Source organism: Tupaia chinensis, unplaced genomic scaffold (genome assembly GCF_000334495.1).
Source record: "Tupaia chinensis unplaced genomic scaffold, TupChi_1.0 Scaffold139696_1, whole genome shotgun sequence".
Lineage (NCBI taxonomy): Eukaryota > Metazoa > Chordata > Mammalia > Scandentia > Tupaiidae > Tupaia > Tupaia belangeri.
Genome location: NW_006199577.1, coordinates 151,069 through 167,323, shown reverse-complemented (window position 1 = coordinate 167,323; position 16,255 = coordinate 151,069). Strand labels below are relative to the sequence as shown.

Sequence of the window (16,255 nt, the reverse complement as noted above, 5' to 3'; positions counted from 1 at the left end):
GGGGGGTAGGGGGGTGGTGATTTCTCGCATTCCATCTCTCTGTCTGGGGAGCGCATGTGTCCTATAGCAAAAATCTCTCTCAAAAAAAAAAATCACCCATTTAGTGTTCAGTTCTGCAAGTTTCAACAAACATGTAGCTACTTAATCCCTACCACAATCAAGGTGCAAAGTAGTGTCATTATCCTAAAAAAATTTCTCCACGAGACCAGCAGTTAATGTAATGGCTATGTCGCTGGACTCCCACATAGTCGACCGTAGTTTGAGTCCCAGACCTGGTGGCTTAAACTCAAGCCAGGTGCGTGTGCATGTGTGCCCAAGATCCGGAGAGAATGGAGTTCAGAAGGGATTGCGCGTGGCCATTCCCCCTGGGGGGTGATTTCTCGCTTTCTGTCTCTCTGTCTCTGTCTTTCTGGCGAGCACACAAACCCTATAGCAAAAACCTCTCTAAAAAAAAAAAAAAATCTCCACAGCCCCTCGTAATTAACCCTTCCTCCTACCCCCACTTCCTGGCAGCAACTGATCTGTTTTCAGTTCCTATAGTTTTGGCTTTTCTAGAATGTTACATAAATGGAATAATGTATTATATACTCTTCCAGTCTTCTTTCACTTAACATATTTGAGATTCCTTCATGTTATTGAATGCATCAGTAAGGTTCCTCCCTCCTTTATTGCTGAATATTGACAGTATATCATGGATATGGATATACTACAGTTATTCATTTACCAGAAGGACATTTGGGTTCTTTCCAGTTTCTGATGATTATGAATAAAGCTGCTATGATCAACTGTACACAAGTTTTTATGTAAACATAGTTTTTTTCCCACTCTGAGAGTAAATATCTAATAGTAAGACTGTTCAGTGTATTTTTAACTTCATAAGCAACTGCCAAACTGTCTTTCAAAGTAGCTCTACCATGTTTCATTCTCACCAGGAAAAGCATGAGAGTTCTAGTTGTCACACACCTCGGCCAGCTCTTGGTATTTTCAGTTGTATTGATTTTGATGATTCTAATGACTACGCAGGGATATTTCATCGCTGTTTCTAACTTGCATTTCCCTAATTATTAATGATGTTGTTGAGCATATTTTTATGTGTTTATTTGCTATCTATGTACTTTCTTTAGTGAACTATTTTGCTTGTCCATTTTTTAAAATTAGGTTCCTTCTGTCCTTAATGTTGAGTTTCGAGAATTCTTTATATATTCTAGAGATAGTCTTCTAACAGACATGTGATCTACAAATATTTTCTCCTTGTCTGTACCTTCCCTTTCCTTCTTTGAACAGTATCTTTTTAAAAAAGTATTATTTATTTTATTTATTTACTATTATTATTATTTTACATGAGTTTTGCTAGAGAAAGAGAGAGAGGGACCAGCAGTTAGCGTAATGGCTATGTTGCTGGACTCCCACGTAGTCGACCGTGGTTCGCGTCCCGGACCTGGGGGCTTAAAACTCACGCCAGGCGCGTGTGCGTGCGTGCCCAAGATCCCGAGAGGAGAATGGAGGAGAAGGGATTGCGGCGTGACCATCCCCCCTGGGGGGTGATTTCTCGCTTTCTGTCTCTCTGTCTCTCTCTGTCTGTCTGGCGAGCACACACGCCCTATAGCGAAAACCTCCCCCCCCAAAAAAAAAGACAGAGAGAGAGAGAGAGAGAGAGAGAGAGCTGCCAGGTCGAGGACTCAAACTGTGGTCAGCCATGTGGGAATTTCAACACTTTAACCATGACACCACCTGCTGGCCCCTAAAGTATCTTTAAAAGCACAGAAATTCCTAATTTTGACAAAGTCAGATTTCTCATTTTTTTCTTTTATGGGTTTGTTTTTGGTGTCATATCTAAGAAATATTAGTGTAGCACAAGTATGTAGACAGTTTTCTCCTAAAAATTTCAGTTTTAAGTCTTTCTAAAGAACCTATGATCCATTTTGAATTAATGTTTACATAGTATATCAATAGATTGAGGTTTATGTTTCTTTTGCTTGTAGCTATTCAATTGTTGCATATAGGTAGCTAACAAATGGCTTTCCTGTTGGAGACGCTATCCTTTATCAAATTATATTTGCACATTTATCAGAAAATCAACTGACAATATGTGTATGAGTCTATTTCTGGACTCCTTCTTCTGTTCTGTTAATCTATAAGTCTATCTTTTTTTTTTTTTTTGAGAGGTTTTCACTATAGGGCGCGTGCGCTCGCCAGACAGACAGAGAGAGACATAGAGACAGAAAGCGAGAAATCACCCCCCAGGGGGGATGGTCATGCCGCAATCCCTTCTCCTCCATTCTCCTCTCGGGATCTTGGGCACACACGCACACGCGCCCGGCGTGAGTTCTAAGCCACCGGGTCCGGGACACGAACCGCCGTTGACTACGTGGGAATCCAGCAACATAGCCATTACGCTAACTGCTGGTTCCCAGTCTATCATTTCTTCAATGCCACACTATCATCTTGACTGTTTCAGTTTTAAAATGATTCTAAAAATCAGGTAGTGTGACTCATCCAAAGTTGTTCTTTATCAAAATTGTTTTGCTTATTCTAGGTTTTTTTTGTGTGTGTTTTTCCCTAGAAACATAGGGTCTGCCTATCCATTTCTACAAAAGATCCCACTAGGACTTAGAGCAAAATTGCATTGAATCTACAATTAGTTTGAGGAACAGACATCTTAATATTGAGTCATAGTGAGTCTTCTGATCCATTAACATGGTAGACCTCTCACTATATTTAGGTCTTCTTTGGTTTATTTCTTTCATTAGTGTTTTGCAGTTTCCAGCATACAGATCTTGTACATATTTTGTAAGATTTATACACAAGTATTTAAAGGTTTTAGTGCTTTTTTAAATGTTTTTTTATTTTGATAAGTTCTATAACTATTTTTTTAATCTGTTTTACCAATTGATGGTAGTTTTCAACTGCCCTAAATCTGAAAATTAATCTTCAAGCAAAGTTTCACTGAAACACTTGTATCAGCTTTCTGTTGCTGCTGTAGCAAATGATCATAAGTTAGTGGCTTAAAGTGACACAACTTCATTCTCTTACTTTTCCAGAGATCAGAAGTTTAAAAGCAAGGTGTTAGCAGTACTGTGCTCCTTGCAGAAGATTCAGGGGACAATCCTCTCCTTATTAGCTTCTAGAGGCTGTATGCATTCCTTGGTTCATGGCCTCTTCTTCACACCACTCCAACCTCTTGCTTACGTTGTCACACCTCCTACTGTACTGTAGTCATCTCCCTCCTCCCCCTTCTTAATAAGGACACTGTGATTATATTTAGGGCTCATTCAGGTAATTCAGGATAATCTCCCATCTCAAGATCTATAACTTAATCATGTATACAAAGTCCCTTCTGATATATAAGATACCATTTACAGGTCCCAGAGGTTAGGACCTAGATATTTTGGGGAGCCATTAATCACCCTACTTTCAATATCAAATAGATTTTTTAAAGCAGTCAATAATGTTTATACATAATAATGAAAAGCATTCTTTGGAAGAACATTTAGCTTGAACAATGGCTCCCTACCATTGCTTTAAAACAAATTAGCTTGAACAATGGCTCCATAGCATTTCTTTAAAACAATTAGCATTTAAAAGTCATAAATGCACCTTGTCTCCTTGTTTCAGTGTGCGCAGCTGAAGTCTTCCGATAGCTTTTTTAGCATCTGCCTTTAATTGTCTCTGTAATAAAAAATAGCAGATATTAGAAAAACTGTTTTTAAAAGAACTACTTTGAGAAAGGTAGAGGATTAATAAATATCATGTAAAAGTCAATACATAAATGAATTAAAAAAAATAAACTATAATTAACCATAATAAATGTGCCAGTTGGGGCCAGTAGATGGCATGGAGGTTAAGGCAGTTGGATCTCACATGGCTGACTGTGCTCTTCAAGTCTCAGACCCAGAGACTTGAAAAACACATCAGGCACGTGTGAGTGTATGCCCAAAATCCCGGGAGGAAAATTGAGAAGGGATTGTGGCATGACCATCCTCCCTGGGGGTGATTTCTCACTTTCTCTCTCTCTCTCTCCTCTCTCTTTGTCACTCTCTGTCTCTTTTGAGCGCACACACTCTATGGCAAAACACACACACACACACACACACACACACACACATACACTCACTCTCATGTATATATTTATATCTGTCCCAATTATCTGATATCAGTCAGGATTATGCATATTCCTAAAATGTTCACTTATTAGGATTCCTTACTTTCTTAGACAGTACTTTTGTGACCATAGTGGTAAAACTACGCCCTATCTCAAATAGATTCATGTGCTATGAATTTTCAAAGCAATAATTCTATTTTCAAGGTCAGAGACCTTTAAAGAGTTTATTTTCCGATGTAGTTTCAAAGATTTTTTCTTTAGAATTGTCACTGGGTGCATACATTCCAAAGGAAGAAAGAGAACACAACTCTCAATGGGCCATGGTCACTTCACAATCCTTTTCCCCCCATTTTTCCATTCTGTCATGATTTGGAGCATGTATACCACATATGTCTAGTGTGGTTTTCAAGTCACAGGGGCCAGGATTTGAACTGCAGTCAGCCATGTGGGATCTGGCTTTCTATGTGGAGTACTTAACCACTTTATAATGTGGCCAGTCCTTCAATGTATTTTTTTAAATAAAGTTTCTGGCAGTTTGTTGTAAGTTTCTTTTATTTTAAAATAATTATTTTATTTAACTTTATTATTATTATTATTATTTTCAAGTTTGATCCGAGACAGACAGAGAAAGAAGGAGAGGGAAAGTGAGAAAGCAAGCCACCAGGTCTGGAACTCAAACTGCAGTCGGCCATGTGGGAGTCTAATGCCCTTAACCACCACTCCACCTGCTGGTCCCTCAATGTATTTTTTAAATAAGTTAATTCTTATTGGGAACCAGCAGTTACCGTAATGGCTATGTCGCTGGACTTCGACATAGTCAACCACGGTTTGTGTCCTGGACCCGGTGGCTTAAACTCACACCGGGCACGTATGCGTGCATGCCCAAGATCCCGAGAGGAGAATGGAGGAGAAGGGATTGCGGAGTGACCATCCCCCCTGGGGGGTGATTTCTCGCTTTCTGTCTCTCTCTCTCTGTCTGTCTGGCGAACGCATGCGCCCTATAGTGAAAACCTCTCAAAAAAAAAATTAGTTAATTCTTATTTATTTTTAAAAGTTTGCTATAGAACACATGCACTCACCTGAGAGAGAAAGAGAGAGAGAGAGAGAGAGAGAGAGAGAGAGAGAGAGAGAGAGAGAGAAGGAAAGTGAGGAAGCAACCCTCAGGGGGTATGGCCATGCCACAGTCCCTTCTCTTCCATTGTCCTCTTAGGATTTGAGGCATGCACGCACACATGCCCTGCATGTTTTTCAAACCACTGGGTTCGGAACTTTACCTGTGCATTCAGCCTTGTGGGATCCAGCTGCCTTAATCTTTAAACCACCAATGTATTTTTTGAATTGTTTCTTGTTTGGTGGAAAGTACACAGAATTTGGAATCAAATGGATATAGATTCAAAATCTGATTTTGTCACTACATGAATAACCCTGAATGAGTTATTTAATTCTTTGAGTTTGTTTACTTATCTATAAAATAAAGATAATACCAACCTTTGCAGTGTTTGGTATTAGTAGAAAAATGCTGTTTATGCCCACAATCACCTTATAAGGAAGTTGGATTTTGCCTTTTGTTTGTTTCACTGAGCATGTTTCTAGAGGACTATGGATTTGCAAAGGCAACCCCAATGCTCACATAGGAATAAGAAATAAACACGCATAATTGAGTCAGAAATGAAGTTGGGATGTAAGAGGACTCTAAGAGGTGAGAGAAAGATCACAAAGAGAGAAATCAATGATAGACTGTCCTTCTATATGGGGTGAACTGGCCCAAGGGAAAAATATTCCAGGTGATATAAGATACATGGTGTGAATTTTTTAAAAGTTATTTGTGGTGCTACAAATAGATCTTTCTTTCCCTTTCATTAACATCTACCACATATGCCAATGCCTCAAGTAAATATGTATGTAAATTGAAGTAGAAGCTAGATCTCACACCTTGATGGATGCTGTTGGGATATAAAGACAGCATGTGCAGCATGGCAATATTTGTTTTGGCAGAATTCAGCAAAATGTAGGCACCTGGAACCGCAGGTCATTGTGAGAGCATAAACAGCTTCCTCATCCCCTGATATATACTCCCATCCCCAGCTGACATCGAGGTTACATGAAACTTAGAGATAATACAAGTAAAGCATCTATTGAAAGTAGAGTGTGTAACGTATAGCAGATAATCAATAAGATGCTTATTAAATGAAAACATAAGCAATCATTCATCAATAAGCATAAAGAGTGATTTTAATGTCTCTATATATTTGTAGCAAATATATTTTAGAAGAGAATAAGCTGTAAGTATAGCATACGATGAACTCCTTAATGCCCAAACTTGTCTCCTATATAAGATAACATTTTGTGAAAAGTATTTGGTTTAATGCCAAAGTGATTACTAGTCAAACTACTTCTTTGCTATGACAGAATCAACAGAAACTTCAGCATAACAGAAACAGTTAATAGGAAGATTTACACCATTTTTTTTTAAGGTATTTGTCACAGGGTGTGTGTGCTTGCTGGAGAGACAGTGAGAGGGAAAGTGAGAAACCACCCCCTTGGGGAATGGCCACACCGTAATTCTTTTTCCTCTACTCTCTCCTGGAATTTGGGGCATATGCACACAGGTGCCTGGTATGATTTTCAAGCTGCCAGGTCTGGGAATTGAACCACGGTCAGTCATGATGGAGTCCAGCATCTTAACCACCACCCCACCTGCTGGCCTGGAAGACTTAAATCTTAAGGAAAGAGGCACTAATCAAGGCCCTTTCACTCCTATTTTGGGACTTAATTGTGCCTTAAAAGGGTAATTCCATGATGTGACTTTATTTATTTATTTATTTATTTTTGAGAGGTTTTCACTATAGGGCACGTGCGCTCGCCAAAAAGACAGAGACAGACAGACGGACAGACAGAAAGCGAGAAATCACTCTCCAGGGGGGATGACCATGCTGCAATCCCTTCTCCTTCATTCTTCTCTCTGGATCTTGGGCACGCACGCACACGCACCCAGCATGAGTTTAAGCCACCAGGTTCAAATGGGCCTCAAACCACGGTCAACTACATGGCAATCCAGCAACATAGCCATTACACTAACTGCTGCTCCCCATGATGTGACTTTGTTTTGAGCACAAATATCATTCCCTTCTATTTTGTTACTTTTGCTGTAAGTAAATAATAGAGTGATAGTGAACAGAGGTCCATTTAAGATCTTTAAATCACCTAGGCTGACCCCTTATCTGACAAATAGGAAAACTGGTGCCTAAAGAAAAAGAATATCTTGCTTAAAATGTTACAGTTACCCAGTGTTGGCCCCACTGAAGCCCAGAGTTACATCAAGGTAGCCATTTATGTTGACTGTGCTTAGAGCACTATTTCCTTATATTTAGACAGTTGTTATATAGTCCAAAAATAATTTTTTTGGAGAGGTTTTTGCTATAGGGCGCGTGTGCTCGCCAGCCAGACAGAGAGAGACAGAGAGACAGAAAGCAAGAAATCACCCCCCAGGGGGGATGGCCACGACACAATCCCTTCTCCTCCATTATCCTCTCGGGATCTTGGGCATGCACGCACACATGCCCAACGTGTGTTTTAAGCGACTGGGTCCGGGATGTGAACCACGGTCGACTACATGGGAGTCCAGCGACATAGCCATTACGTTAACTGCTGGTCCCCCGAAAATAATTTTTAATATTTTTTTTTCCAGAGAGAGGGACAGTGAGAGGGAAAGTGAGAAATCAACCCCTCCCCAGGGAGAATGGCCATGCCACAATCCCTTCTCCTCCATTCTCCTCTTGGGATTTTGGGCACACACGCATATGTGCCAGGCATGATTTTCAAGCTGTAGGTCTGGGATTCAAACCGCAGTTGGGCATGTGGGAGTCCAGCACCTTAATCACCACACCACGTCTGACCCCATAATCCTTTTTTATATTCATTAACTCAATCTTCAAAACAACCCCCTAAAGGAGGTAATTTATTCATTTTAAAGATGAGCAAATGGAGGCTTGAAAAAGTGAAATAATGTGTCAAAAAGGGTATGCAGGACTTCAAATGCTAGATACTATCAATAGAACTCTTCTCTTCAGATTCTGAGTCCATATAACTGTCTTTGGCTTTTGACATTTTTCCAGCTCCTGAATTCTATGGCCTGTCAAATGGTGGCAAGTCTTTCAGCAAATAACCAGTATGCTCACAGTGTCCTGACCTGACCTGCCCTAGACTTCCATACTTTGCTACTTTCTTTTTAGAGAATTATTTATTTAATTTATTTTTATTATTATTATTATTATTATTTTAAAATTTCCTATAGGGCACATGTATGTGGGGGCGGGGGAGAGACACAGAGAGAGAGAAAGCCACCAGGTCTGAGACTTGAACCAGTCAACCATGTGGAAGTCCAGGACCTTAATCACTATACCATCTGCTGGCCCTAGCTATTATTCTTTTTATATAGGTCATGGGCTACTTAATTTGGAGACAAAAAATGCAAATGAGAGATGAAGTCAATAAGATAAAATGGGGGAGTGTAGTATTGTAGTTAATGATAAGTATTTGACAATCATTTTGTTCTTTGTCTTTAAAGCACTTTTGATTTAGGTTTAAGCAACAAGCTCTTTAACCCAATTGGGGAAATAGACTGACAAGAACGTGATACCTCTTTAGGATATTTACTTGTCTAAGTCTATCGAGTCTCGTTTCTCACTCCAAAATATTCAATTCAACACAACATAAATACCTGACTCTCCAGTGCTAATGCTTATCATTTATTAGGAATGAATACGAAATATATAACTTTCTTAATTATAGCCAAGACTATAATGCAGATTAACTCAAGGCGTGTGATTAAAGGCAAATATTCTATGTAATGTCTGAGTCTATTCCCAGGAGAACACTATTACTTAACATTGCTAGGTAAGACTTAAACTCAAAGATGGTGGTTGGGGAAGAATAGGCAAGGGTCTTCATTATAAAGGATCTCTGAAAGATTTGTACCATAGCATAATCCAATATTTAAAGCAGCAGCCTTGGAATAAATATTGTTTAAAAAGAAATTGGGATATTTTCAATAGCTCCTTCCAGGCTTGAATAATGAAAATAAAAAGCCATTTTCTTTAAAATGGGTGCAAGACAAGTGCTTTTGGTAAAAAAATACAAACTATATTTTTAGAGCTTGAATGAAGGTCACTTACAAAACTACTGTTAGTACTCAAAATATTTCATTGTCACACTGATAAGAACAGTTCCAAGATGAATTCCTCCCTCTAAAAAAGTGAAATACAAGAGTAGCATTAGGACCAAGTAGTTTGTATTAAAAAGGTACATTTGGACAGAATTTATGTAAACTTTTATGTGTTCAAATATACTTCAACATTTAAAGATAATATACCCCAATGCAAATTAAAATTTATATTTTATTCTTTAAAAAACAGAACTTCAAGAATGAATCTACATTGTTACGCAGATTACAACTGATACTTTTCCAATGCCTTGCTACCATATCAAGATTCCCTCCTTAAAAAAAAAAAAAAAAAAAGATTCCCTCCTATCCTGTAAATTACAATGGCACATTGCTTCCACCTCGTATCATGTTCTTTAACTGTATTCATGTATCTTTTTCTTTCATTAGATTGTGATTTGCTGTAAGACTAGGCCTTAGTCTTTTTCTTTACATTTTTTTAATGTCCTACAGTGACTAGTACCAGCTCAAAGAATATTTTCTGAATTTAGAAGCATATAAGCAGACTTTCACAATTTCAGCATCCAAGACATTTTTCCCTTTAACTTATTAAAAGCCACTAAATTTGGGAAAACAAAGGTTCAAAAAACATTTATTGGGCTCCTACCATGTGTCTGGTTCAACTCTAAGCTTTTTACATGTGTCATCTTGTTTAATCATTAACAACCTTGTGAAATAGCTATTTTAATATCCAAGTTTATAGACAAGAAAAATAAGGTTCAGAAGCTTGACTAAAGTCCAGGCAGCTGGTTAGTGGCAGAGCTGTGATTCAATCCAAGCCCAGGCTCTATCTGGTTTTAAAGCCCATGATCTCTCCACTATAGTACACTGCCTCTATTGTGTAACAGCAAAGAAGCCTTTAAAAAGCCTTCACATTCCTTGTGAAGAAGATAAGTGAAACAAATAAGAAAAAAAAAAAGCTCAAATTTAGCTATTATCGCATCTTAAAATTCTTCCTAAATAAAGTACTTACTTTACTTGAGGACTTTTAAAAAATAAGTATATTATATATACCTACAGTTCCTGCCATCTTCCTCAAACCTAAGAGGTATCTGGTCTAAAATTATTTGGCAGTAAAATTGTACTGTGATTCAAATAAACTGTTGGTCAATCTTCTTTTGAGAGGTTTTTGCTATAGGCCAGAAAGACAGAGAGAGAAAGAGAGATAGAAAGTGAGAAATAACCCCCCAGGGAGGATGGCCACACCACAATCCCTTCTCCTCCATTTTTCCTCTCGGGATCTCAGGCATGCATGCACATGCGCCCGGCGTGAGTTTTTTAAGCCACTGAGTCCAGGACTCGAACTGCGGTCGACTGCATGGGAGTTCAGCGACATAGCCATTACGGTAACTGCTGGTCCCAGTCAATTTTCTTAACAGAAGTTTAAGGTTACTACTCTGACTAATCAAAAGCTGTAATGGCTCTAGTCACCGAAGAATCTCAGCTACATAGTTTTTTGTTTCTAGTTTTAAGTGGGAATTTCTTGGGACAGAAAATAAAAAATCAGACCAATTTTTATTTTTTACTACAATACTCATTCTCAATATTACAGTGAATACTAAGATATTCTACCACGTTCATTTGTCTATTTATATACAATTTAGATAAAATATATGTTTCAGTCCGGTAATTTGTCAGCCTGCTTTTTGGTTTCAAGACATTCCACTTTTAGCTTAACTGAAACCCACATGAATAACATTACGTATATGGTCAAACCTAATTACTTAATAGGGAACAGGGTGTGTACAATAAGAAAGGAAGGTAGATACAAGCCAACTAGATTTTTCTGCATTTAAGTCACCACCCTTCTAAGAATAAGCATTTTTGTAAAAATATGGCTCAGGATTTATAAAAATAAGATACTTAAAATCAAGAATTAGTAGGAGGACTCTACCTTAGATATATTCCTACAAATAAAACCAATGTTGGAGCTTTGTAGCTGTTTAAGTAAATGAAGAATCAAATCTATTTTCTTAACTATACACCTATCCATAATATTTGAATGAAAATATTCCTATAGGTAAGAGGTGGTATAGACTATAAAACAGCTTTCCATAAATCTGCAGAACTACAGGAAGGGGATAAATAGGAGTACCAAACCACTGCCATGAAGATGATCACCATGAACAATGTTTAAGGAAATATACTAAAAGGAAGAACCTTGAATAAAGGGGGGATTTGACTCAGTAGATACAGTTCAGATTATAGCATTTTTGAGAAAAAAAAAAATCAGTGCCTTCAGGGAGTATGGTGGTTAAGGCAGCTGGATTCCACATAGCCAGCTGTGCAGTTTGAGTACTGGACCCAGAGGCTTGAAAAACACTCCAGGTGTATGTGTGCATCTGCCCAAAATCCTGACAGAAGAGAAGAATGGAGGAGAAGAGGTTGTAGCATGACCATCCCCCATGGGGAGTTCTCTCTCTCTTTCTGTCTCTCGCTGTCTCTCCAGCAAGCACACATGCCCTATAGAAAATTTTAAAAGAGAAAAAGAAAAAAGACAACCAACACCTTTAGAAATTGTAATATAACTACAAGTTCATACTCTTGTGACCAACACCTCCCAATTCTCCTAGCCGTTCAAGTCCCTGACAACCACTGTTCTGCTCTCTGCTTCTATGAGTTCAAAGGTTTCTGTTTGTTTAGATTTTTTGCATGCTTGCAGAGGGTGGGGGTGGAGAGAAAGAGGGCAAGTGAGAAATCACTCTACCTCTGGGGGATGGCCATGCCACAGTCTCTTCTCCTCCATTCTCCTGTCTGTATTTTGGACGCGCACACCCAGAGGTGTCTCACATGTTTTTCAGGCTGCTGGGTCTAGGGCTCCAACTGCAGAGTGAGCCATATGGGACCCAGCATCTTAACCACCATGCCACCTGCTGGCTCCAAGTTCAAAATTTTTAGATGAACAAGCTCCAGGGATTTGATTTATGTCATGGTTTACCTGAAATTTTCTAGGAGAATGTATATTAAGTGTCCTCACCACACGTACACACATCACACACACACAACGGTAACTGTACATGTATTCATTCATTCGATTCTGATAATCACTTCACAATGTACAGCAAGTCATCATGTTGCATTGTAGCTTAAGTTCATCCAGTTTTTATTTCTAAAGTATATCTCAATAAAGCTGGAAAAATAGAATTAGTGATATAAATATATAATTAGGGTGAGTGAATATACAAAAATCCTGATAACCAATTTTAATAGCTTACTTTTGTCAGATGAGAAAGTCAGGGCACTATTAAACAAGGTACCACTTAGACAAGAATTTATTTACTCTGCTCTTCTTTTTAAAAAATATTGAATGTTTAAATGATTATTATTGTAAAATTTTCTGGAGAGAGAGAGAGAGAGAGAGAAAGCAAGCTGCCAGGTCTGGGACTTGAACTGTGGTCAGCCACTTGGAAGACCAGTACCTTAATCACCACATCATCTGCTGGTCCTCATCTGCTCTTTCTAAATAAGCCAAAATTCTCCTGGTTTTGTAAAAGGCCTGGAACAATTCTCAATTTTAAGCAGGAATAGATAAACACAGGACCTCAACAATGAAATCAAGAGCACACGGTTAATCTTGATTGTTCTGCAAGCCAACCCTGACGAGAGGGTACAACATGGTCCGTTGCTCCAGGTGTCTGTAAGAAAACTACCAGTCACTAACATAAAGAACACTTTGAAAGCGACATTGCTATGGTTGGCCAAGGACCAATCATGGTTCCCTTGGAGACGTGTGAGGAGTAAGCAATTAGATCTGCTGTGCTACCTTTTTCGTTACTCGACCTTAGATATATTCCTACAAATAAAACCAATGTTGGAGCTTTGTAGCTGTTTAAGTAAATGAAGAATCAAATCTATTTTCTTAACTATAAACCTATCCATAATATTTGAATGAAAATATTCCTATAGGTAAGAGGTGGTATAGACTATAAAACAGCTTTCCATAAATCTGCAGAACTACAGGAAGGGGATAAATAGGAGTACCAAACCACTGCCATGAAGATGATCACCATGAACAATGTTTAAGGAAATATACTAAAAGGAAGAACCTTGAATAAAGGGGGGATTTGACTCAGTAGATACAGTTCAGATTATAGCATTTTTGAGAAAAAAAAAAATCAGTGCCTTCAGGGAGTATGGTGGTTAAGGCAGCTGGATTCCACATAGCCAGCTGTGCAGTTTGAGTACTGGACCCAGAGGCTTGAAAAACACTCCAGGTGTATGTGTGCATCTGCCCAAAATCCTGACAGAAGAGAAGAATGGAGGAGAAGAGGTTGTAGCATGACCATCCCCCATGGGGAGTTCTCTCTCTCTTTCTGTCTCTCGCTGTCTCTCCAGCAAGCACACATGCCCTATAGAAAATTTTAAAAGAGAAAAAGAAAAAAGACAACCAACACCTTTAGAAATTGTAATATAACTACAAGTTCATACTCTTGTGACCAACACCTCCCAATTCTCCTAGCCGTTCAAGTCCCTGACAACCACTGTTCTGCTCTCTGCTTCTATGAGTTCAAAGGTTTCTGTTTGTTTAGATTTTTTGCATGCTTGCAGAGGGTGGGGGTGGAGAGAAAGAGGGCAAGTGAGAAATCACTCTACCTCTGGGGGATGGCCATGCCACAGTCTCTTCTCCTCCATTCTCCTGTCTGTATTTTGGACGCGCACACCCAGAGGTGTCTCACATGTTTTTCAGGCTGCTGGGTCTAGGGCTCCAACTGCAGAGTGAGCCATATGGGACCCAGCATCTTAACCACCATGCCACCTGCTGGCTCCAAGTTCAAAATTTTTAGATGAACAAGCTCCAGGGATTTGATTTATGTCATGGTTTACCTGAAATTTTCTAGGAGAATGTATATTAAGTGTCCTCACCACACGTACACACATCACACACACACAACGGTAACTGTACATGTATTCATTCATTCGATTCTGATAATCACTTCACAATGTACAGCAAGTCATCATGTTGCATTGTAGCTTAAGTTCATCCAGTTTTTATTTCTAAAGTATATCTCAATAAAGCTGGAAAAATAGAATTAGTGATATAAATATATAATTAGGGTGAGTGAATATACAAAAATCCTGATAACCAATTTTAATAGCTTACTTTTGTCAGATGAGAAAGTCAGGGCACTATTAAACAAGGTACCACTTAGACAAGAATTTATTTACTCTGCTCTTCTTTTTAAAAAATATTGAATGTTTAAATGATTATTATTGTAAAATTTTCTGGAGAGAGAGAGAGAGAGAGAGAAAGCAAGCTGCCAGGTCTGGGACTTGAACTGTGGTCAGCCACTTGGAAGACCAGTACCTTAATCACCACATCATCTGCTGGTCCTCATCTGCTCTTTCTAAATAAGCCAAAATTCTCCTGGTTTTGTAAAAGGCCTGGAACAATTCTCAATTTTAAGCAGGAATAGATAAACACAGGACCTCAACAATGAAATCAAGAGCACACGGTTAATCTTGATTGTTCTGCAAGCCAACCCTGACGAGAGGGTACAACATGGTCCGTTGCTCCAGGTGTCTGTAAGAAAACTACCAGTCACTAACATAAAGAACACTTTGAAAGCGACATTGCTATGGTTGGCCAAGGACCAATCATGGTTCCCTTGGAGACGTGTGAGGAGTAAGCAATTAGATCTGCTGTGCTACCTTTTTCGTCACAATCTGTCCCCTTGCCCTTGATGAAAGCCTTTTTAGAACAAAAATGTCAGTACAGTAACTGAGTACAGTATTTGCAGATAAATACTTCAGTTATTACAGTATTTAGGTACAATTCATCCAGTTTATAAGACTATCACAAACATCTTTATATTATTATACCAATTTAATTAACCATTTACCACCCCCACACACACACACACACACCGATCTATGGCCATTTGAACGTTGTAACAAATATGTACAGAGTTATTTAAGTAATAATGAACTAAATCATTCTAATCCTTTCCCAGGCCAATCACTCTCCACTGGTAGCACATCGTGAGGAGGTTTCAGTTTAATTTCCTGATACATTTAATTACCATATGTTTTATTTACATAAAGTAGTTGAGTTTTACCAACAATATCAGTCTTATACTATATAACAGTGTGGTTATTATACAGTTTGGTTGGTCATGATATAAATCAGGAAGCATCACAGGTATGTTTATTAAACTTTGCCCTTTGCCCATATACCACATATTATTATGAACAAGTATTGTCACTAGTGGCAATGGTTCTATCATTTGTAGTTTCCAATATTAGCTGGAGACAAAAACCAATAACTTTTCTGAACTCACATTATTATATAATTACAGGTTGTATTAACATTTATGTAGCCTTCCTTCCATGTAGAATATCATTCAATGTTAGTTCTGCTGTTCTTTCTTTTTAAAAAAATTAACTTTATTTGTTGTTATTATTTATTTTTGTTTTAATTTGACCAGAGAGAGGTAGAGAGAGAAAGGGAATGTGAAAAAACCAAGCCACCAGGTTCGAGGCTTGAACCATGGTCGGCCATGTAGGAGTCCAGTGTTACAACTGCCACTCCACCTGCTGGCCCCTCTTTTTTCCTTTTTTTTAAGATCTATTTTTGCTATAGGGCATGTGCACTCACTGGAGAGATAAAGAGAGATAGACAGAAAGCAAGAAATCATCTTCCAAGGGGAATGGCCACACCACAATCCCTTTTCTTCCATTTTCCTCTTGGGATTTTGGGCATGCATGCACACGTGCTGCCAGGTCCAGGACTCAAACCGCAGTCAACTACATGGGAGTCCAGCAAAGTAACCATTACACCATATGCTGGTTCCAATTCTGTGTTTTTTGTTTGTTTGTTTGTTTGTTTTGTTTTGTTTTTAAAGAATTATTTTATCTTCCTTCCTTCCCTTCCTTCCCTTCCTTCCCTTCCTTCCTTCCTTCCTTCCTTCCTTCTTTCCTTCCTTCCTTCCTTC

General features: G+C 38.6%; 1 protein-coding gene across 1 annotated transcript in view; it reads right to left on the bottom strand.

Annotated features, from left to right (window-relative positions):
• The window catches only part of RNF128 (ring finger protein 128), a 111,908-nt gene that overhangs the window by 13,552 nt on the left and 82,101 nt on the right, over positions 1 to 16,255 (bottom strand). Inside the window, exon 3 of the mRNA XM_006162069.3 lies at positions 3,598 to 3,669. Coding sequence (XP_006162131.1) covers positions 3,598 to 3,669 — 72 coding nt within the window. The remainder of the gene's footprint in view (positions 1 to 3,597; positions 3,670 to 16,255) is intronic.